The sequence below is a fragment of the Nelumbo lutea genome, chromosome 3 (assembly GCF_056320005.1).
Source record: "Nelumbo lutea isolate HS-2025 chromosome 3, American lotus-T2T, whole genome shotgun sequence".
In the NCBI taxonomy this organism is placed as follows: domain Eukaryota; kingdom Viridiplantae; phylum Streptophyta; class Magnoliopsida; order Proteales; family Nelumbonaceae; genus Nelumbo; species Nelumbo lutea.
Window position 1 is genome coordinate 40,366,699 of NC_142686.1, and position 23,421 is coordinate 40,390,119.

Sequence of the window (23,421 nt, forward strand, 5' to 3'; positions counted from 1 at the left end):
GGTATATCCCGAGCTGTTACAAGGTTGGCCAGTTCGGCGAGGTAAATCCCGAGCTGTTACAAGGTTGGCCAGTTCGATGATGTATATTCCGAACTGAAGGTAGGCCAGTTCGGATTACTCTGGTTTTGGGCCAAGGGTGAGTTTGGGCCCCCAGTAGGGAGTTCGGTCCGCTGGTGTTCCCTTGGTGTTCACGCCTTAGGCTGGCCTTGTTGCCGAGCTGTTGTTTCTGCCACGTGTCGCATAACTGTGAGGTCGGGCCAAATCTTCCTTCATCAGATGGCTATGCCATTTTCAATTTATTCATTTAAGTTCGATTCAAGTGTTATATTTTTGGGTAATGTCTATTTTATTCAATCATGATCTAGTTGCTTTTTAGTGAGAGGGCCAATTTCCTTTTCTCTATATAAATTTGTATTTTTTTATCTTAATGCTAACTTTTACTAATTTTTTTTTAAAAGATTTGTCATTAAATTTTATTGGTTTGTTATTATTATTGTATTTTTTAGGTACAATTATAATAAAAAATCCTATTATGACAATTCTATAAATTTCCTTTCCATTTTGACCCCAACAAAGGCCTCCCCAATAGTTTTGAGGAAAAAAGTGTGAATACCTCATTTCCCTTGGCTTTTTGGTAACAATAACATTGAAATTATCAAAATATCCTTAGTATAGTTAATGCATTATCATACATAATTTAAAGTTTCAACATTATCCTTCACTAATTTATTTTGACTGACAACTTTCAAAGAATAATTCTCCTTACTCTTTTTTTTTTTTTATTTGGAATGCTAACAAAATGAAGGTATCTACACCTTTTTTCAAAACCCAAGAATTGTTAAGGTCAAAAGTGATTCATAGGATTGTTAGAAAACCCAAGGAGGCTTTTATAAATTTTTCTTATTTTTAATTGGAATTTAAATTGAACTTAAATAATTAAACCATATTTAGAATTAGTTTTTATTAAAATTTTAAAATTAATAAAAATCAAATTTATTTAATTGTATTAAGTTTTTATTAAATTTAAATTACTTATGAAATTTAATTAACTATAATTTTTTTTAATTTTTTAGTGGAACTTAAGTTGGTTTTAAATTAATAAAGTTTAATTATAAAACTAATATTGTTTGATAATTTTGTATTAATTTTAAACTGATATTGGATTTTAATTTATCTTATTATTTTTATTATATTAATAAAATAATTTTATCAATAACAATAATTAATTACTAAATTATTTTTTATATGGTTAATTAATTATTATTATTTTTCAATGGAATATAAATGGATTATAATTTTAAATAGAAGTAGATATTTAGCACAATAATATATCATTGAATATCTTAATTTCAAAATAATTAATCTTTACTAAACTTAGTGGCATTAGTTATTGAAGGAGTAGTGGAAATGAGAGAGAGAATTAGTGGCATTAGTTATTGAAGGAGAGAGTTAATGGCATAATTAATGAAGAGAGATTATTATAAGAATTTATGGGGGGAGAGAGAGAGAGTTAATAGTGTATTAATGAGGGGTGTTAAAATTATTAAAGGTAAATGGTCACTTGTGTTATTTTGTTCAATTTTAAAATTAGAAAATTCAAAAATACCAGGAAAAAGATAGGTGCCTTTGAAAAAACTAGAAAAAAAATGAAATACGTTAGAAAATTCCATTTTAATATATAGATATAAATACTTTAATAGCTTAATTATTACAGTTTTTAAGTTTTAGACTTTTAATGCACTTTGCACAGGTTGCTTGGCGTTCAACCCTTGTATTTTGTATTATTTTGAATGTGTTTGCACTCTACATATTTGTATTTGTTCCTTCCAAACCAAGCTTAAATAAAAATAATAGCTGAATCAGTGAAAATAATACAACTTTGTTGATGTTGTAGTCATTTTTGTTTTCTAAAACAAAACCAACCTTGTGAAACCTCATCTCCCAAGTTTGTCAAACCAATCAAAACCACCTTCAATTCTAATGAACTATCATTGATTAGTGGAAAATGGCGGAATGGGCGCCCCACAACACATCCACCCATTTATTGGAAACACCTCCCAATGACAAATATGGAAAATGTTCCTAATGCACGCTGAGGTGCCAATGTAAACTCCAAATGGCCCATCTAAAAATTGGATTGATTTTAAGGTGGCGCTTGATTAATCTAAAAACTTAAAAAGATATTAAAAGTGTCTGAAGTCTGAAAAGAGGTAAAGATGTTTTTCTACTTTTTAGAGGATCTGAATCTATAAGTTAGTTTCTGTTGGATCAACCCTTTACCATCTAAGATTTACTGATTTTACTATTTTGCACCTAAAACATACTATTTGGAAATGTTGAATTCAATTTGCATTATCTCATAAAAAATCATTTTCAACCTCAAAATAATATTGAAACATAAAAAATAATAAATTAATAATTACTAATTAATAAATGAAATGATTAAAATAAAGAATTAAATAATGACTATAAAAATATTAAAATAATTAATAATTTACACAAATAAAAATTAAAATAATTTTTAAAAATTAATGAAATAATTAAAAATTACTAGTTAATAAAATTAATTAATAATTAATAAATAACACAAGTAAATTTAATAAAAAATAATTAATGTTTAATAAAAAATATTAAAACAATTAATAACTAATAACAATAATTAATAAAAATATTATTATTATTCACCAAACCACTTGTAGCAGCGGTGGCGGTGGTGGAAAGACAAGGGAGAGAGAGAGAGAGGGAGCCGCCGCTGCAAGTTGTAGTGGTAGTGGTAGTGGTGGGAAGACAAGAGAGAGAGAGAGAGAGAGAGAGAGAGAGAGAGAGAATAAGTGCATGAGTGAGAGAGAGAGAAGACAGGGGAGAGCCACCGCTGCAACTTTCAATGGGTGGTGAGAGAGAGAGAGATAGAGAGAGAGAGAGAGAGAGAATGGGGAGGGGTACTTTTGACTTTTGGACATGTCTTAAATGCACTTAAACGCGTTAATTGACTGGCCTCAGTCTAAAAATTTTAGATTTGAAAAAAGTTTTCAAACACTATTTCAAATGTAACACCAAACAAAGGTGGCGTCTGAAAAACAACATTTTCATATTCAGACGTCTGAAAAGTGCAATCAAACGCCACCTAAGTAATTTATAGAAAAGAAAGAGCCCAGATCTCCTGCACTCAGAATGATGTGTGTCGGGATGCACTTCTAATCATAAGCAAATACATCACACAGTTTTCATGGACACCCAATTTACATGTGCGGGAAAATTAAACGACAAGTTTTCTGTTATATTAGAAGGAAACTCAGATTGAGTCTTTTGGACTCAAAGGAGAGAAAGAAACACAACCAAACCTTACAATTGGATGGATGCCACCAACGATGGTAGATCTTTCTTTCTTCTTCAAGCTTCAGCTAGGGTGAAAGCCATTAACGATTGCAACTTCAGAACAGACATTTTACAAAGAAAATTGGTTTTTCTTCTCAAATCTTCAATCAAAAGCGGGAGTCATCTGCAAATAGATTTGTCTTTTTGTCTTCAACCTTTAGCTAAGGCTACAAGTCTCACGTTGTTTGAAGCTAATTTTTTATGAGTTACGGGTGTTTTTTAGTGGAACAACTGAAATAGAAAGCTGTTGTTTCTCTAATAATGGTTTGAGATCTAACTTAAGTTGATATTATTGAACAATGGTTTGAGATTTCTTGTTGAAATCTCATGTTATTGGCAACACTCGATGTAGCTTTACCTTGCTGACATTGGGTCTCCAAGTGAGAAGAAGAAGAAGAAGAATCGTTTTTTTTTTCTAATTTGCAAAAGAATCATGTTTTTCTTGTGCAAATAAATTTTCAATAGAACTCCCTATTTCAAATTATTTCTAATCTTAAGTCATCTTTGCTTATTTTTCACACAAATGGTTTTTTCTTATGCAAATCCTACATCAATTGAACTCCTTGTTTCAAAATACTTCCTGATCTTAAGTTCTCTTTGCTTATTTTTCACACAGATGGTTTTTTTCCCATGGATAGTTAATCCAAATTATATTATTTATTTACTTTTCTATGTTTATTATTTAAAATATAAAAAATAAGACATTAATGGAGAGTATTATGAGGACCCTCATACCTAACTGATTGTCATCAAATGAATGGAAGTGCACCTCTATAACAAGTGTTCTCTTCATCACGCCATCAAGTGCCATCCATCCTGCCTACAACCGCCACTCCAGTGTCCAAGTGTGTGTCATGGGTGGGTTATGCATGTACTTTTGTATGGGGGATTGCTAATGGCATTATTGTAATATCGTACTATGATTTTTCACCTTTTTTATGTTTCTTATTGTCACTCCCTCAAAAGCTTAACGTACTCTTTGAGGGGAGGTAGGTAGTCGAGTGAGCTCATAAGCGTGTAAAGGTTAAGCACGAGATTCCATCGACACTGTACTATGTGATTGTGCTTACCATTGATTAATGCAATACAAATAGCATTTTGCTAATTCGTGTTCCATCTTGTTGCCTTTTTGTGTGTGTTTGATTTGTTGCATAGGCTTACTTGCCCCTTTCGAGTGCCGCACGGGGCCCCAACAATTATCTCCGTGACAGTTGTTATCAGAGCAGGAGCTCCTTATAAGCCATTCGACCCGCGATGCGAGTGACAGCATGAAGCACAACAGGGACATCATGGAGGAGATCGAGCATGGACTTTCCACAGCCCATGAGGTCGATGATGCGCCCGTCGATGACATCAACAAGGACAAGGCACCGAAGCCCAGCAAACATGAGAAATCTTCCAACAAGCATGCATCCGTTGAGTTGTGCATGCTGCGTTGCGAAGCCACCGTAGGTGAGATGCGAGACTCGATATACGAGCTGCATCAAAACATGGAAGCCATGGATAGTACACTGGTCGAGATTGAAGGGTGCTTGAGTGAAGTCGTGGACGAGGTCTGTGACATAATCAATGGCACGCTCAAGGAAATTTGTAGCACTACGCGCCAACAAGAAGCAAGCTCCTCCAACTCCCAGGTCCAAGACAGGTTTGACAGTTTCCAAGCTCAACTCAATGAGATGAAGAAAAAGTGGGCAACGTGGAGAAGAAAGACCTCCACATTAATGGTCGTCCAGGCCCAACTAGATGAAATGAGAGCGGAGTGGGCCTCAATAAAGTCCGCCGCATATGCCTCCTCCTTCGACATCCAAGCTCAACTAGAGGAACTCAAAGCCGAATGTGCAATCCTGAAGAGGGTCGTTGCTAATCCAGCCAACACTTCATTTGCACATACTCCCTCCCACATCAAGATTAGGGAGCCAACTCCCTATTCGGGTACCCACAATGCACGAGAGCTTGACAACTTCATGTGGCAAATGGAGCAGTACCTTGCCGCCACCAATGTGACTGATAAAATGACTCAAGTGCGTACTGCTACTATGTATTTGACTGATGTCGCTATTTTGTGGTGGCACAGAAGGTGTGTTGATATAGAACAAGGTACGTGTGTTATCCGTACCTGGGCTAACTTTAAACGAGAGTTGAAGAGATAGTTCTACCCAGAGAACGTGGAGTACCTCGCTCGTCGCAAGATGAAGACTCTCAAGCACGGCGATTCCCTCCATGACTATGTCAAAGAGTTTTCAGCCCTCACATTAGAAGTCACTGATATGTCAAACAAGGACTTATTGTTCAACTTCATGGATGGCCTAAAGCCTTGGACCGAGCTCAAGCTCCAACAAAGCAATGTTCAGGACCACATGACACCTCAACACACACCATTCCGAATGCAGGAGATTCGGAGTCGAAAAGAAAATGCTCCCTAAAGGTTGTGTTTGGCTGCAATATAAATTTTACTTTAACTGGTGCAAATTCATGGACCCATAAAAGATTCGAGTATATATTAACTTCACATCTGATTTCGCATATTTCTTTTGTAAGAAGTAAAATATGACGTAAAATGAAGTGCATGAAATCTGCTATTGGCAACATTGTATATAACACTCTAGGCTCAGTTTGGAAGGAGTACAAATACACATGTACAGTGCAAATATATACAAAATAAGACAAAGTATGAGGTTTTGTGGTATGCACATTTGCATTTGTACTCTTTTCCAAATGCAGCTCTAGGTACACAATTATGATTGAATATGCCAATATTCCATAAACATGGGGCCCACCCTCAAATGAGACTCCTCACATTGGGAACATCTCCCCATGAATAACAACATACAAGTATGACAAAGATTCCTGATCAATATGTGGCTGCAATGTGCTGTGAGGTGGGTGTGAGAACTTCTTTGTGATCATCAAATCGAGTGAGGTAGGAGGGTTATTTGTCTAAATAAGAAGGTAGGATGTAAGATGGCATTGTTCCCAATTTATATGAGAAAGAATTAAGATAGCTAGGAGGAAGGTGGTGTAAATTTTGCATGATGCAAAGATTGTACAGCAAACAAATGCAAATGAGACAAAAAGCACATACACAAATTTGGTATTTGGTAAAAATGCATAGCATGATTACGAACAAATGAAAGAAAAACTGGATCAGATACAATATTTTGCACCCGGTCAAGATTTGCTCCGCAACCAAACACATATCTAAGAATAAATTTCTGATTGGCTAAAATCGTGACATGAACCCATTTTTTCTCTCAATTTGTATCTTTTCTCAGCCTAAGAAGGGGCGATGGAAACAAGTAAACCTGTCCATGGGCTGGGTCGGGCTTTGCCTCTATATTAACAAAATATATTCAGGCTCAAGCTTGAGTCCGACCAAATATTTGGAAAAAAAATATATTTTTTTCCTTTTTAGTTTAATTAAAAACTAATTTATTTATATTAAAAGACATCAAAACCTAAAAAAATATAATGAAAGGCTATTACTTAAAAAAGAGAAAAAATTTAAAGAAAAATATATTATATATAGGGTTTGACTATGATATGGAAAAGTGGTAGCCAATCAGGTGTTATTTATCAAAATTCATGGGTAGGTTTTTATTGGTCAAAATTCTTCCCATATCATATCTTTTCGGCATCATAGATTTTCCCTTTATATATATGCTTTCTTATTATATAAAATATATCTTTATTATAATATATTATATATCAAATTGGGCTCAGGTTCAGACCAGACTTTTTGAGAAAGCCCAAGCCCGGCCCAATATTTTAAGCCCAGGCCCATAGGCCTGAAATCCTGTCCAAGCCCGACTTAGATCGGACTATCCGGCCCATGAACAGGTCTAGATACAACTTTGCTTTCACTCGATCTCCCCTGGATGAAAGGACGCGAGCGAGCGCAAATGGGTGCCAAGGCGGAAGGCCTGGTTAACTTAGACCTCCATCCCGGGGAGTTGGGAAGGATGCATGCGGTCTACACTACACACAATTTTTAAGAGCACAACGATGCTAACTCGAATCAATATAATTCTTTTAGATCGATCGATCGATCGATACATCATTGAGGTGGATGTCAATATGGCATAACCGTAAGGTAATGCATGCATTTGCAAATATCAAGCACTCATCAATATTTGGGTGCATCCAACTAGCCAAAAGCATCATCTCGAGTCACGCCTCCGGCCATGGCTCGTGAAAGGCAATGGCAATGTCTGTTCATCACAACCACTCGAATCTGGACTATAACCTCCATATCTCCTGGTGAGCATGCAGGCAGCATTGCCCTTTGGGCTTGGACTCCTTGGCGCTTGATAGACAGCAGTTCCACCACCCGAACTCAACGAATCGCAGGGCGACCTAGCAACTGTTACTCTCCTTGTTGATGAATTCCACGGCACCGCAGTGGGGATGTGCTGTTGTTTGTTGGCTGAAGCTTGACTTCGTACCTTGGCTTTAGAGGACTGCGTCGTGGACATGTAACTGGGGACATTATCCAACCCCGACTGTCTCTGCTGCCGACTCGTGTAATTGTCTGGGTCCAGCGGATTCCTGCTGTGTCGGCCCATTTTGACTGGATCAGAGCGGGGTGGTGTTACCATGTCCATCTCGACCGTCTTCTCCGACATTTCATCCGTAGTTGTGAGAGTAACGTAGGAACTCTCTAGTGGCGACAACGGACGAGCATTCCATGGTTGTGATGCCATCCAACGTTCTAGCCAGTTCCACCCCAACTGTGGCTTTTCACCCTCCTTGGAGAAGAAGCTGGGGTCGGTACCATTTGAGTCTGACTCCAAGGGCTGCTGATGCTGATTCTGCCGAGAAGAGAACAAAAATCAATGCTATAGATGGGATCAAATGAATTCTAGAGATGCATGCAAATCATCCAAAGAAATATTATAGAGACCTAGGCAAGACAGATCGAAAACATAAAGAACTAGTAATTAAACTGACTGACTTGGTAGGTAAAAGCATAAGCAAGGGCCCTCTCCTTCCTGATCACGGCATCATGTTTCTTCTGAGAGTTTTCCTTGATAGTCTCTAAACTATGGTGTCTCCCATCCCAGCTCCCCACTGCAAATTTTTTCGAATACCGGCTCCTCCTTGTCCCATGGTTTCCTTCTTTCTCTTCGTCTGCGTCTTCTTCATCTTCTTGGAAACCAAGCCCAAGCCTAAGCCCAAGTCCTCGTCGTCGTTGTGGTTGTTGCTTTTGTTGTTGTTGTTGTTCTACCTTTTTCTGGAGTTTTTCATGCGCCAATTGGAGCCGGCGTGCTCTTACTCTGGCTTGTGCACGCACCAAGGATTGCATGCATCGCATGGTCATCTGCGCCTGTTTGCGCACGTTATGACCCCTTACTAGGGCCTGCAGTCTCACCAGGCCCTTCAACGCGCGCAAAGCTCGCCGGGCCTACAAAACAATCAATCGATCGAAGAACACTCAAGCTCATCACCATTAGAGAGGTCTCTGGACATAATGAAATTAGAAGCGGTATCGAACATATATATAATTAATTACTTACAAGGTATCCTCTATAATGGGACTGTATGATGGTGGCAGCCCTATCTTCCTTGGAGTGACGACCGTAACCGGCCAACCGCACGACTTTAGCAGCAGCTTGAGCTGCTGCAGCTGCTGCCTCGGCCGCTGCAGCAGTGGCTACAGCAACTGCAATTGCATGATTTTTATCTTCAACGACGGGAGAAGGAGCTGTACTGCCATCGTTGGTACCGTCCGCGGAAGTCTCAGCCGGCGGGAAGTTTTCAAAAGAAAGAACATCCGGCAACGGAGGGGTGTCATGTCTCCCATTTTGGTCTACATTTCTTTTCTGTAAAGAAAAAACAAAATCCCCATTTTGATATTTCCATTGTAAATGTAATCTGGAACTGGAAAGTAACCATCGTACCTTCTTTGAACGAGATCCGTTATGATGATGATGATGATGATGATGATCTACTCCCTACTGCTTAAAATGCCACCAGTTAGTTCTCAAGTCTCATCGTTCATCGTTCTTCTCGTATTAGTTGCAGACGGATCAAATCATCATCATCATCATCATCATGCCATCATGCTAACTAGAATCATCATCATCATCATTGTACTGTTATTGATGATAGTCCTATTGAAGTAAAGTCAACTTGTAACAGTCTCCTTGTGATTTGTGAGGCGTCCAACAAAATCAAATTAATGAGTCGGATGCCAGCATCACGGGCCTCCTTATCTTAAGTGTGGGTTTCTCACTTTCCTGTGATTTGACAATTGCGTGACGGACAAAGGTCCGTGATCTTGGCAACTCTTCTTATATGAAAAAAAAAAAAAAAAAAAAGAAGGCGGTGAAGGGAGAAAAAGGAAAAATGTTAACTGTCCATGTGAATGGAGCGGTGATCTTCTCTCCGCCCCCACCAAGTAACTGATTATATAACTGCTCCAGCTGTTAACATGTTTTTGCAATGCAATTTTGGTGGAGTTGAAAAGGACATCTTTAGCCATGTTCGGAACCTATGTCGTTTTCTGAGAAGTCTTTTTTTGAGAAAACAGTGGATGTTGTATTGCATTCGTATGCTGTTTTCTCATATATATATATATATATATATATATATATATATATATATATATATATATATATATATATATTATATGTGTTTTTGGATCAATGTTTTCAAACCGTTATTTATCCGGATGGTTGGACAATTCAGCCTTGGAATTGTCTACGCAACCGATTCCGTTTCACCTTTAACCTAATCTTTAACAAAAAAAAAAATCATTGACTTGGTCAACAACCCTTTGACCTGCATGGTGGAATCATCCACCTATTCAATCTGCACAATAATTTTTGACCATTTTTATTTTAATTTTTTTTTTTAATTTTTTATTTTTTAACTTAGAACACACCATCTGTTTGAACCAGACAATCAAACCACTGAACCAGAAACCGGTGGCTAACGAGGGGGAGGAGTTCCGGATCGTTTTTAGAACATTGTTTTCAATAACACATTAGTATACAGTTGCTAGCAAAAGTAAGAAACGAGAAAAAACCAAAAACGAAATTTTCTCAAAACCACATCTTTTCACAAAAAGATTTTCAAAAAGAAAAAAAATCTATACCAAATAGAAGGCGTGGTCTGAAAAAATGAATTGGAACAGGGGAAGGGAAATGTATATGCGACAACCTTAAGTATTAAAAAATACCTAGTGGCCAGTGCAAAGGAGTGTGACAAAGGAAGGGGACGATGGTTTGAAGATTGAAGTAAGAGTCCCCGCTCCCCATAAGGGTCCCCCCATCCCATCCCTGATCTACAAAAGTTAGGAAATTTGAAGCGTCCATATCAATGGTGTACCTGATGATGATAGCAGATAGCTGATGCATATATAAATAAATGATCGATTCTGAAGACTAAACCAAATCATGATTCCAGCGAATAACTCATATATATACAGAAATGTCTAATATCAACAATCAATAAATCGAATGCGGGTAGCCTCAACAAACTTCCAGTTGAGCAAATAAAAGCAGAACAGGGTTGAAATGGAAGGTGTAGGTGGGAAATTAATTGATCAAAAAGAAAATTGTTCAAGTTTTTTACTTTAAATGAATACAATAGAATATAACTTTCATACACACAGGCACACACATCTATCACCATGATCCAAGTGGTTCAATGGAAGGTCTGATTGTTGCAGAAACATAACCTCATGGAAAATTTTCTACACATTTGAGAATTAGTTGAGATTACCTTCTTGTCCAAATCTTTAGAAGAGGACCTGAACACCTTCTTCATCGTCGTGAACCACCTTCCCTTTCTCCCCATTTCTTCCAAAAGCAGAAACTTATCTGAACCCAAGATCGATGTGCATAAATTGGCAAAAAGAAAGTAAGAAAATGTTACCCATGTCCTCAAAATTTTCGGAAAAAACAAAAGAAAAATCAATAAAACCAACCAACCTTTGAAGAGATCTCAGTATGATGATCAAACCCGAAAAGAAATTTCCTGATCTATTCGTTTCCAACTTCTCTCGCTTGCATATATGTGCATTTCGTTGACGGAATTCCAAGAATGCATATGGAGTAGACGATAAGAGACCATGGGAAATGCGCGGAGGAACCTAACATAAGCGAGAGAGACAGGGAGAGAAAGAGGGAAGGGGAAAGTAAAGGGGAAGGAGGGGTCTTACTCTTAGTAACTGCAAAGCGGCGGGATCGCCGTTGTTATTAATCGCTCTCACGGGAGGCGCTTCAACCATTCTTCAATGTTCAATCCACAAGCGACATACAGTTGGCTCTATCATCTAATAATGTGACACGTATGACGTAAATAAGCCTCTGACCTCTCGGGTTTTTCCTTCCGATTAATGTTGGAGCCGGCTTAGAATTGCATTCTACATTCTAGTTGGCTCTTCACTTGTGTCGTTACTCGTTAGTCGTATTTCGTATACTCGTATCCGGCTCCCTGCAACTGGTGCTACTGCCAGTGAAATCGTAAAACTATTTTTACAAAATTCAACTAGGGATTTTTGGATGAAAAATTTTGAATAAGCTTTTATTGTATAAGCACTTAAAAAAAGCTCAAAATTTGGGATAAAAACTAAGCCCTTATTTTTAAAATAAGCACTTATTTTGAACTTATTTCCCAAACACCAATAAGTGCTTAATGGTGTGGTCCCGACCCAAATAAGCACTTATTTTTAAGCACTCCCAAACATGGCCTAAATTGTTATCCACTTTATTATTATATTCAACTTACCCCGGTTAAATACCAGCAAGCAAATGGGGTTTACATGATCATCTATTTAGGTACCGTGTGGCAAGTCTTTTTTGAAGGATCTTCTGGAAGATCTAATAGCAACCCAATTTGGCACGTCTTTAGGGGTGAGAAAGAAAAACCGAAATGAAAAAAAAAATGACTGAAACCGAACCAAAATCCGGTTAATTGAACGAGTTGGTTTGGTTTCGATTCAGTATTTTAAAAAACCGAAGGTAGTAGTTCCGTTTCAGTTAACCAATATAGAAAACCAACGGTTAACCAAACTGACCGGTATACACATATTTATTTATATTTTATATATATTTTATGTATATTATATATATATTTCCATATATTATAAATTAATAAATAATTAAATCTGCATTATATATAAATATATACATATTTATAATATATAATATATTATTTATAACTTAACATGTAATATTTTTTATATATTTCTATTTTTTATTATATATTTATATGCTTTTATAATATATATTATAAATTTAAAAAAATAAAAAAATCAACGAACTGAATCAACAATTAACCGATCGACTTCAGCTATTGATTTTCCAGAAATCGGTAGATTAGGTTGGTTTCAAAAAAAGGCCCACGGTTCGATTAACTGAACTATGAGCACCCCTACATGTCTTTCCGTATAGTCAGTCAGTTGTTTAGAAGCCGACAAACCACGTTGTGGCTTTTTTCCATTTGATTCACAAGAGATATAGCCATCGAAAGACATTGTGCCACAAAGATACGCGAAGCACGTTTTGGGCTATTTTCAGGAAACTCCAAATAGAGGTTTTTTAGTTTTTTTTCAACTTGTCTTCGCATGGAAAGACATGCGAAGCCCATTTTTGGCTACTTTCTAGAAGCTCCAAGTGGAGCTTAGTTTTTTCTTTTTTTTTTTTTTTCAACCCATCTTCGCATGGAAAGATGCATGAAAAGACATGCCTTAACCAAATGGTCTTCAGGCTGTCAAGATCTTGATGCAAAAGTCACTACATGTCTTTTGATTGTCAGAGCTTCTAGAAATTTTTTCAAAAAAGATTTGCCAAATGGCCCCGTAGTGGGCGTTTACATAACGATCTTGACAGCCCACAGATCGTTTGGTTAGAGGTGCATATTATGTGCAAAGATAAGATAAAAAAAGACGAGAAGTTCCATTTCTAGTTTCCTAAAATATACTTGCATCGAGTTTCTCGCATCTTTTTGGACAATTTTTTGGCAAAAAGTTCTTCCCCAAACCAAATTGAAAAGAAAAAAATGCAAATTGCCCAACTTCTAAACAGCCGATAATCCACACACGAAAAAAAAAAAAAAAACAAACGGGGGCTTAGAAAGGAAAAAAACGCCGTATTTCCCCATTTGAATATCAAAAGGGTGATTCCATATTATATGATATGATATGAGTAGAGCGCAGGCAAATAATGAAGGTTAAAGACACAATAAAGAGGTGAAATATGTAAAAGAATAAGATATTTTCCGGTTGCAATTTGCAACAACAAAGTTGATCACACTTCAAATTAACACCATTGCAGGATTATTAACCAATGATCGATCAAGAACCTGCAGGTTTTTCCTCTATCAAAAATAACGACTTACGTTGCAGGTTTTATTTTGAAACAACAAAATATCACTTGACACCCATTAAGGGAGCGTTACATGATGTGGATTGTTTTCAATTCATTGTTGCCGATTTCAAAATTAAATCAAAACCATTGTTTGAAAAGAGATTGTTTCTTAAAATAAAAGTATAAAAAGAAAATGTTTTTAGGTGTGTGTTTTCTGTTTTCAAAACTGAAACAGAAAATATGTTTTTGAATCAGGTTTCAAACACATATTTTCATTTTATTAGTGAACATCATGTTCCATAAATCATATAATTTTTATATTAGACAATTTATTTTTATTTTAAAAATTAATATTTTATTGGTTTCAAAATCAGGCATTGTATTTTAAAACAAAATCAACTTGTTTTTTCTTTTGAAAGCAAAATAAAATTTATTTATTTATTGCCGATGGGGGCAATTCCAAAAACAAATTGATGATTTTGGTGGTGTCCCAATTCCTAGCTATGTCTAAATTGATGATGTTCATGAAGGAAGCTGCTTCACACTCTCCAATGAGGTATGTTAGGCTCCGTCTTGTCCTTTTATCATTCAAAGGGTTCCCTCCCTAATAGCCATTCCAGCAACTTCAGCATTTTCCTTCCATCTTTTTTAATGAGAATCCCAGAATCTCTTTCTAATTGTTTTCTTTTTTTCAAATAAACAAATAAATAAAACGTAACTAAAAAATCAAGATAAGGTCTTAATTACCAAATATATCCAAGATAATTTTGTGGTCTTTACTTGCATACAAGCGAGAAGATGAATTAAATATTAATAAGAACAAATAAAGATGTATTACGAGGGAGAAGGGTCTTAGTTTTAGTTTCTGGCATCTTTTTGATGGAGGGTGGCAAGCACCTTTCTTGGTAGCGTTTAGTCAAGTATTCAAAAATATGAATTAAATATTAAATATTAGAAGAACGGCTAAGGAATGTCTGAACCAAAAGAAAGCAGACATCTGCATTGATAATGTCCTTCCACTCAACGGCTGAGATCTGGCATTGCTACTGATGGGCCTTGGAGCCTATTAAAAAACCTAGGCATTTGTTGGGATTTGCGCATGGATTATGGGCTTCCCTCCCTACATCTTTAAAGCTTGTACCTAACAGAACAATAATTTCGTTTTATGGTAAGAAGGTAAGATGGCATCAGGCACGCAATACACATTTCACGAGAACCTTTATCAAATTTACATAATATGATGAGAACTCCAAGGCATTCTGGAGATCGTAAATGACTGGATTCCAGAAAGAATAAAAGAGGAGATGAAGGCGATTTCAATTCCATCCCAAGCCATGCTGCATGACAACAATATCAGATGGAATTAAGTTGGATGTCAAGGGGTTAGGTGTTCTAAAATTCAACAATATCAGGTGCAATTTAATATTCACTTGAAGGCAAAGGGTTAGCATAAAACAGCATATTCGATAGATTAAATATTTTGGATTTCATGCTTTTTGTTGATCAGAAAGGGTTTTGGTTAAATATCCGGTCGTTTCTAGCTCTCCAAATCACCCATATGTATGACCAATGACAGATGTCAGATATCCTTTCGGTTTTTGAAAAGCCCAAGGGCGGAGTTAGGAATTTTTTATAGAGGGCCAAAACTTATGCATGGACCATATAAAAATTTATTGAATGTGCAAATTTTTGGACCATAAGGGGCCATGGGTCCCCACTATCTCTGCCCCTGGAAAAGACCATGCATCCATTGGAGAAAATTTCCTGTGGTCGGTAAGGGAATTGAGTATTAACTTCATATCTCTCAACTAATATTGTAACTGGTAAATAAATGGATGAGGTCCTCAAGTTCTTCATTACGTATGGTGCATGTTGGGTTTAATTAGGATAATATTACTATGATGAAGTAGAACCGCAGTTCAGAATAAAATATAGGGTAAAATACAAAAACCTCCCTTCAAGTTTCTGACAATTATAAAAACCTCTTTTTTAGTTTCATTTTAGTAAAAGTCTCCCTTAAAATTTTAAATAAATCAACAAAAACCTTCCTTTCATTATTGATCTAAATGGAAAACGTTAGACCCATGCATCAATATTTTCTAAATACCCATTTTACCCTTTTGTACATTAATTTATATGCATTTTGTAAATTATCCTCTCGCTCTCTATCTCTCTACTGATCCTCTCTCTAGGAGTCAAGTGATGGCGCTTCTTCACACTTTGATCCGTTCTTTCCCCTACATCAAAATCTTGATAAGCTTATGCACCGGCATTACCTACAAAAGAATATCAAAATTAGCAACTGAGCCGCATCAAACTGATGGATAGATGTAATGGGTAATGTTCTCAAGAGGCCTTTTGATCCTCCTCAATTTTATTGGTGAAAAAGGGATTGATTGCATGAATTGGGCTAGTCTGATTGGAAAAGAACTAAGGGATGTTCTCTTTGTTGTTTTATTCGCAGAGAGAGATGGCATCCATTGCTGCTATCCGGGAAAACGAGAAAGCATGAGAGATGATGAAACTAGGAGGGAGGGAGAGAGATATGTAATAGTTGGTAGTGGATGCTTTTTGGCATCTTTTTGGTGGAGAAATTGAGATTGTGTGTTTTATGTTTATCATTTTTAATTTCGAGGGAGAACAAGAGGATTCTATGTTTTGATTTTTGAAATCTCAATCAGAAAGTTATAATGGGGAGAGGGGAGGAGCGAATGGGAATAGGGATACACTCATGAAGGGAATTTCTATTTTGAAAAAGGGAAAAGATTGCCAGAGCCATTTTTAGGAGCTACCAATTCAGGTATTTGAAAATCCTGACTTAAGACTATTGACTGGTCCTCTGTTTCTGCTTCAATGCTACAATCATTTGGTTGTTTCAGCAGCAGCAACAGTAGAGGGTTAATGAAACCCTAAAACAATGGGAAGCCATAGAGAGAGTGCCCGTAGAGTAGAGAGAGAGAGATTTATAAAAGGGTAAAATGGATATTAGAAAAATATTGATGCATCGATCTAATGTTTTCTGTCTGGTCAATAACGGAAGGGAGGTTTTTGATGATTTCTTTAAAAATACAGGGGAGATTTGTTTCAGTGAAACTAAAGGGAAAGTTTTTAGATTGTCAGAAACTTTAGGGGAGATTTTTGTATTTTAGCCTAAAATAAAGTGCTAGACTCGGTAAGAAGGTAACCTCCATACTTTGATAGGAAAAAAAGGTTTGAAACCCCATACTTCTCATTAAAAAGAAATTCATACAGACTTATTTCTGACATGGCCACTCTTGTTTGCCCCCCATCCCCATTTGTCTTCAACATGAAAGGGTTCAAATTTTGACATGATACACTTGATACAGGCATATTGTATGGTACTTTTCAAATTTCAATATAAGATATAGTGGAAATTGATGGGATTGTCTTTTTTCCACCATATCAGACTTGTATCGAGCCGTATCATAGGTGTATCGGGGGGTGAATTGGGCATATCGATAGTGTATCGACCGATACACTTCGAAAAAGATATGAGTGAAAAACAAAAATATAAATAAATAAAATAGGGAAAAAAGCCTTATTTCCCTTGAAACAAGCATTCTTTTACCCTCAAATGACTCTAAAACTCCAAATCTCATTCATAAAGTATTTAGATATGCAAGAAAATGCAAAAAAAAATTGAATTGATATTTTTTTTTCAAGTTTTGAAAAATATTACAAAAATATGTATTTTTTTCAAATTTTTTATAATATCTTATGAGTTTTTTCCTTGAATGCTTGAAAATATTTATATCTATGTTTATCTACATTAATTATGTTGAAAATCATTTTTTTATGTGTTATGAGTAGATTTATGGAAATTTTATTAAGAGATTTGGCAAAAATATAAAATAACAAAAAAATTGAAAATGTATCTTTTTATCTGCCTAGAAAGAGTTATTATGTTTTAGAACTATGGATTATCTACCAATTTTTTCTTCAATAATTTTTTTTAGAATTAAAAATAATTAATAATTAATTATATTTTATGATCTGATCACAATGATTGATTATATTATAGATTTATGGACGATCTATCATATCCATAGAACAATTGAAATTTCTTTTTCAATAATTTTTTTTCAAATATATTATATAATGTTTATTTATTTCTAATTTTTATAATTTTTGAAAATAAAAACTAAATAATAATTATTAATTATATTTTCACTTAGAAATTGTGCAAATGCATGTTTTATGGTTGGATAGGATAGTTGGGTTTTTCCATCCCTTGAAAACTTAAGAATTATAATTTATAAACTATAGTTAAACATAGGGTTTTTTTAATGAAATTATAATTGACTAGGATGTATTTCTTCATAAAATCATTAAAATATATTAATTTAATGTATGCACACCTCATTGAGGCCTTATATTTAGTGTTATTGATGTATTTTTATGATTTATTTAAGTATTTATAGTGTTTCCAAGCAAATCTATGCATATTTTATTTTTTCTCCGATACACATGCAAATCCAAGGCGCATCCCGATACGCCTCTTAAAATTGCATTTCTGATACATTTGGTGTTTCCAATACTTTGAACCTTGTCAAATGAGAGATTACACATATTGGAGTAGCATAAATCTGATCTAGGATTTTTTGGGGGAGGAGAGAGTAAACTTCATCATGATTCCAATCTAATTGGTTGGTACAGTCTGCAACATAGACTTGATTATTTCTAGTATATGGTCCTTGGTGTCTTTAAACATGGAGAGGGGTATAAGAGATCCAAGGGTCATTCCAAAAATATGTTGTATTACCATTTCCAATCCTTTTTCTTAGTCCTTTTTTAGGCAATTGAATTGAATACCCTTAACGATACTTCAACATCCCAAGAATAGGGATGGCAATTTTCCCATCCCCGATAGGAGCCCAACTTCCCCAACCCGATGGGTTCGGAGATGGGGATTGAGGTCTCCACTCCGCCTCGACCCTGATTATATATATATATGTATGTATGTATAATTTAAAACTTTTATTTATTTTAAGTAAAAAAATTCAGGGATTTGGGTCCCCACAGGAAACCCATCCCCGTTGGGAATCGAGGATGGAGGATAAATTTTATCCCCAACGAGGATCAGGAATGGGGATGGAAATTAATTTCAGAATTGGGGGTGGGGAATCTGGGACGGGGAATATGATCCCCGTAAGAAAAGCTTGGCTGGTTAGGGCAGAAATCTTTAAGGCCCAATCCTTCATACCTCCTTGGTTTGATTACATGACTCCAACCAACATAGTGTTTAGAGACCTTGCCAAGTAATCCCACAACAATTCTTTTTTCATAAAATCAATCTTGTTAGTAATATATTTTGGCACTTTAAAGGTCTGAAAGGAGTGATTGGGTATATTTTCAACTATACTGATGATTGAGGTATGGCATCCCACTAATGAAAGCATATCTTGCTTCCATGAGGCAAGTTTTTGGTTTGAATTTTATCTAGAAGAAACGAGAAGGAGCTCTTGTTCACTCTATCCATTAGAATTGGCATTCTAAATATTTGTCAAAATTAAATGTAATAGGGATGCCAGAATTCGAAGACAAGACTCTCTTAATTCGTCTGCGAATGTTTGCAGAGGTTATCATCCGAGATTTTTGTAAATTAATCGTTTCCTTTGCTTGCTTGCAAAATTTATCAACATTTTCCATAAGTTTTCCCAACTGAGATACTTTTGATATAAGAAATAAATCATCTGTAAAAATTAAATGAGATAGAAGAGGGGTTTGTCGGGCTAATTTGCAAGCTTTTAGTTCCTTAGATTGTATACTTGTGTTTATTAAACTTGATTGGGTCTCAAGCAAATTACAGAAAAGTACGGGGAGAGCGGTCTCCTTAACGAATTCCTTTTGTTGAGGTACAAATTGGAAAAAGAGGTCTTGAGAGATCCAGAGCTGTTAAAATAGTATCAAAAAAAGGCATACCTCAATTTATCATAAGCTTTTTCTAGATTAATTTTAATTTGTAAAAAGCCCGATTTTCCCTTTTTTTGGTGTTTGAAGTAATAAACCATTTCATGCATAAGCGCATGATATTGTCTTGGGACAAAGGCCATTTTTTGGGACGAAGGATTTCAGACGATTTGTTATGATTTTTGTCACCACTTTACAAATTGTGTTAGATAGGCTGATGGAACCGAATTGGGTGATCTTTTCTGGATTAATTTTCTTAAGGATAAGGACAATAAGTGTTTTATTTAATTCAGGAGGCATATCTCCCTGTTTAAATATTCATTGACTATAGCGCCCATAATTTCCCAATTAGCAATAAAAAAAAGGGAAAAATGCGGACAGGCTTAATGCAGATGTCTGATTCCCACTGCAAAGTTATAAACATTTAGAAAGTCCAAAAACTACATTCAATACACTCATACCCGTTCATAAATTAGCATCAAATTTGAGCTGGCACCTACTCCAAATGTACTTTTAATTTACAAATTCTGACCCTGGGGTTATCCATCATTCTCCCTAAAATAAATTACGCGATGAGACCATCTGGATCAAAAGATTTGTTTCGAGGAAGATGCCAAAAAAACATCTTTTATCTCTTCAGAATTGATTTCTCGACAACAATCAATGTACCATTCACTAAAGGGATGAATGCAAGGGTTCAATTGTGAACTATCTATAGTGGGTCCTGGTTTGTATAAAGACTTTGGAAGTAATGAAGATTTTTTTTAGTTGATCATCTGGTTCTTGAACCCACTGATTCTGATCAGTCCCGATAGCTAAGATTCTTTCAACAACTGAATTCTACTTTTGTTTAAAAAAAAAAAAAAAAAAACTTGTTTTAGAATGGAACTGTACATATTCCCTGTTGTAGTTGAATTTCTAACTTCATAAGAAACCTTGATTCCCTAGTTCTAAGTATTTTAGGATGCCTTTTAAATGATTTAAAAATCAATCTCTTCTGGGAAAAATATTTCCAAATGTGAACTTGTTCCAATCTTTATCCAGGGAAGGAATTCGAATAGTGGCATTTTCTCTATCAGTGTTGGAGAGCTGGGCATCTCATAGAATTGTGGTTTGAAGCGGATACAACATCATCTGGATTAAGGGAGATTTCAAATTGGTCATCGATTTGTTTATTCCTAAGACTGTGTTTGGTTGCAATGCAAATAAATTTGCACTGATGCAAAATCATGGCAGTGTAAATGATTTGAGTGTAAATTCCAACCTATTTTTGTTTCGAATTTTAACTTATTTTATTTAATTGCAGTACAAAAAAATGAATTAAAACATGACGTAGAATAAAGTAAAATCCAAAATAAAATTAAACAAGAATTTACATTTTTTTTTATATTTACACTCTCTTATATTTGTACTAATACAAATAAATTTGCACTGCAACCAAACACAGCCTAAAGGATCAACCGCCATAAAGGTGCGAGCAGCTTATCAAGGAATGCCAGGAATTGAAAAATAGACAATTTGCAGTATTCCCACATTTGGAAAGAAGGAATTCAAGCAGCAAACTAGCTTGCGAATCTCGGTCAACAAAGCAATATGATTTTCTCGGATTGTCCTATGGACATATGGGGTAGGCCAGGGTTCGTTTGGTTTAATCTTTCCATTATATAAAAATAATTACAATATAAAAAGAAGAAACAACTAACTTCCAATCTTAGGCCAAATAATTTCTCATTTGATTCAGTTGTCTAATAAGCTAATTGAATTGGATTGGTTCAGAACTTCAGATATTACTTAGTTATCGGATCGGTATATCCTGATCCTGATGAGGAAAACAGATACTCGATGGAGAGAATCAAGAGAGCTTAGAAGAAAAATTAGGAGTATAGAATACGTAATGGAGAGAGAGAGAGGGCATTAGGTGGAAGCTCGGATCTTCTACCCAAAATGGTCTTATCCACAGGACACTATAGTTGTAGATTGATCTTACCGATAATGGTAAATATTATCTTGTAAATATTTACCCATAATGGTAATTCCTATCCTAGATTAGATGGGAATTAAATCTTGTAAATATTATCTTTGTATCCTATTTAAATAGTAAGAAAGAACAAAATAGTGTATCGGCCATTATTCAAAGATCTCTCCTTTGTTCTTATAGGTCCATTTATAGCGAGATGTTCCCAATGTACAACTATAATATCCTATAGGTATGTGTGGACAAGAGATCTGGATTTTATGGGTGTGTATGCATCTGTACAAAATCTGAACCTAATAGGTTGAGTTATTGAAACTTAAAGTCTACCTTGAATTGAATTGGATTTCAACATCTTGGATCGGATGACCATTGGTTTTGGAATTTGGATTGGATTGAACCAAATCTGATCCATTTAGCATTAGCAGGCCTAGATGCGGCCCATTATCTTCTTAATGAATCAGCTACTCTTCCAAATCATGAGATATAAAAGAAATCTATGAGATAAAAAAGAAGAAAAAAAAAAAAAGGAAAGTACCAATTCATTTTATCATATTACATAGGCTCTAGCCGAATGTTTTCTTATTAAATCAATCACTCGGTGGGCATAATTTCAAGCTAAGAAAATGATGGTGTACATGAACTCCACGACCCAATCACCCTTGAACTTCTTATTCTTATTTAGGAAATAGTGACTTCATTACTGAAAAGTTTGAAATATAGAGAAGCCATTAGCTTGCTTGCTTTTAAATACATGACAGGGTATGGATAGCAACAAAGTGTCTTTGAGAGGGTTTTATAAATTTTAGACGCTATTGCCTCTTTAAACCTCTCAATTCGTACGTGTTCCAAAACGTTGGATTTTAGGAATCTAAATCATATCCACACATGAAAATACAAAACTCTCCCCGTATTCAAAGGTGTAACTAATTTAAGTGTATCTAGGAGACACTAATAAAAGAATGAAGCCTAAATTTAATGCATCAGTAGAATTGCTTTTTAATTTTTATCGTTGGATCTCAAGGATAGAGATACTACATGGGTTAGGTTGGATTGGGAATGTGTTCAATTTTCAATTGATCCAAACCCTAACCCGAGCCTAATAGTTGAAATCTTTTGTAATGGGTTTGTTGGATAAAATGGGATCACTGTAACTTTGGAGGAAAAGCTTTGAGGTGCGTCTAAAGATACTGTCTTTAGAATGTTATTTGCCCCTACTCAGTTTTACTGAGTTTGCTGTTGGGTTACAGGCAAATTCGTTCCTAGGATATAACAGAGCCTTGGGCAAGAATCTGCAACCAGCAAAGTTGAAGAGTCTCCAAAGAAACCTTCTGTGAGACTGTAGTAGACCGAACTGAGAGAGAGAAAGAGAGAGAGTGAGTGAATTTCGAAATTGTGTGTTTTGGAGTCTGATTCATGCTCCTTAAATAATTTGTGAAGATGTATGAAGAAAATGTAGGTGTTGGTTTAGAGAAGGCACCTTGAATAGTCACAATTTCAAACATTGTGATTATTTAAAAAGTAGTTAACAGTTAGTGACTGTTAATTTTGAATTGTACCTCTTGATCACACCAGATCGAATCGTGACCGTTGACATTATCAACGGTGATCAATGGTCAACAATGTACAAAAACCAAAGCCGCCCATCGCGAGCAACGGTGATCGAGCAAAGTGCGCCTCATTGCGCCGCACACACGCACGCACGTACGTGGTATCGAATCCTCATACTCTCCTTTACTAATTCTAAGGAATGTAAATCAGCTCCTATTGAACTACTGAAAACAAAAATTATAATTTTCTAATGTGGGACAAGTTCAAAACTGATTTTTG

General features: G+C 35.6%; 1 protein-coding gene across 1 annotated transcript; it reads right to left on the minus strand.

Moving 5' to 3' along the window:
- Window positions 1-7,360: 7,360 nt before the first annotated feature.
- Window positions 7,361-11,844, minus strand: LOC148864427 (protein IQ-DOMAIN 21-like). Its single transcript, XM_088980388.1, has 5 exons — window positions 11,310-11,844; window positions 11,101-11,198; window positions 8,889-9,194; window positions 8,327-8,776; window positions 7,361-8,183 (listed from the first exon to the last, which is right to left on the minus strand). The coding sequence occupies exons 2-5, from the start codon at window positions 11,173-11,175 to the stop codon at window positions 7,533-7,535; spliced, it is 1,482 nt and encodes a 493-aa protein (XP_088836514.1). The 5' UTR covers window positions 11,176-11,198; window positions 11,310-11,844; the 3' UTR covers window positions 7,361-7,532.
- Between the last annotated feature and the right edge of the window lie 11,577 nt (window positions 11,845-23,421).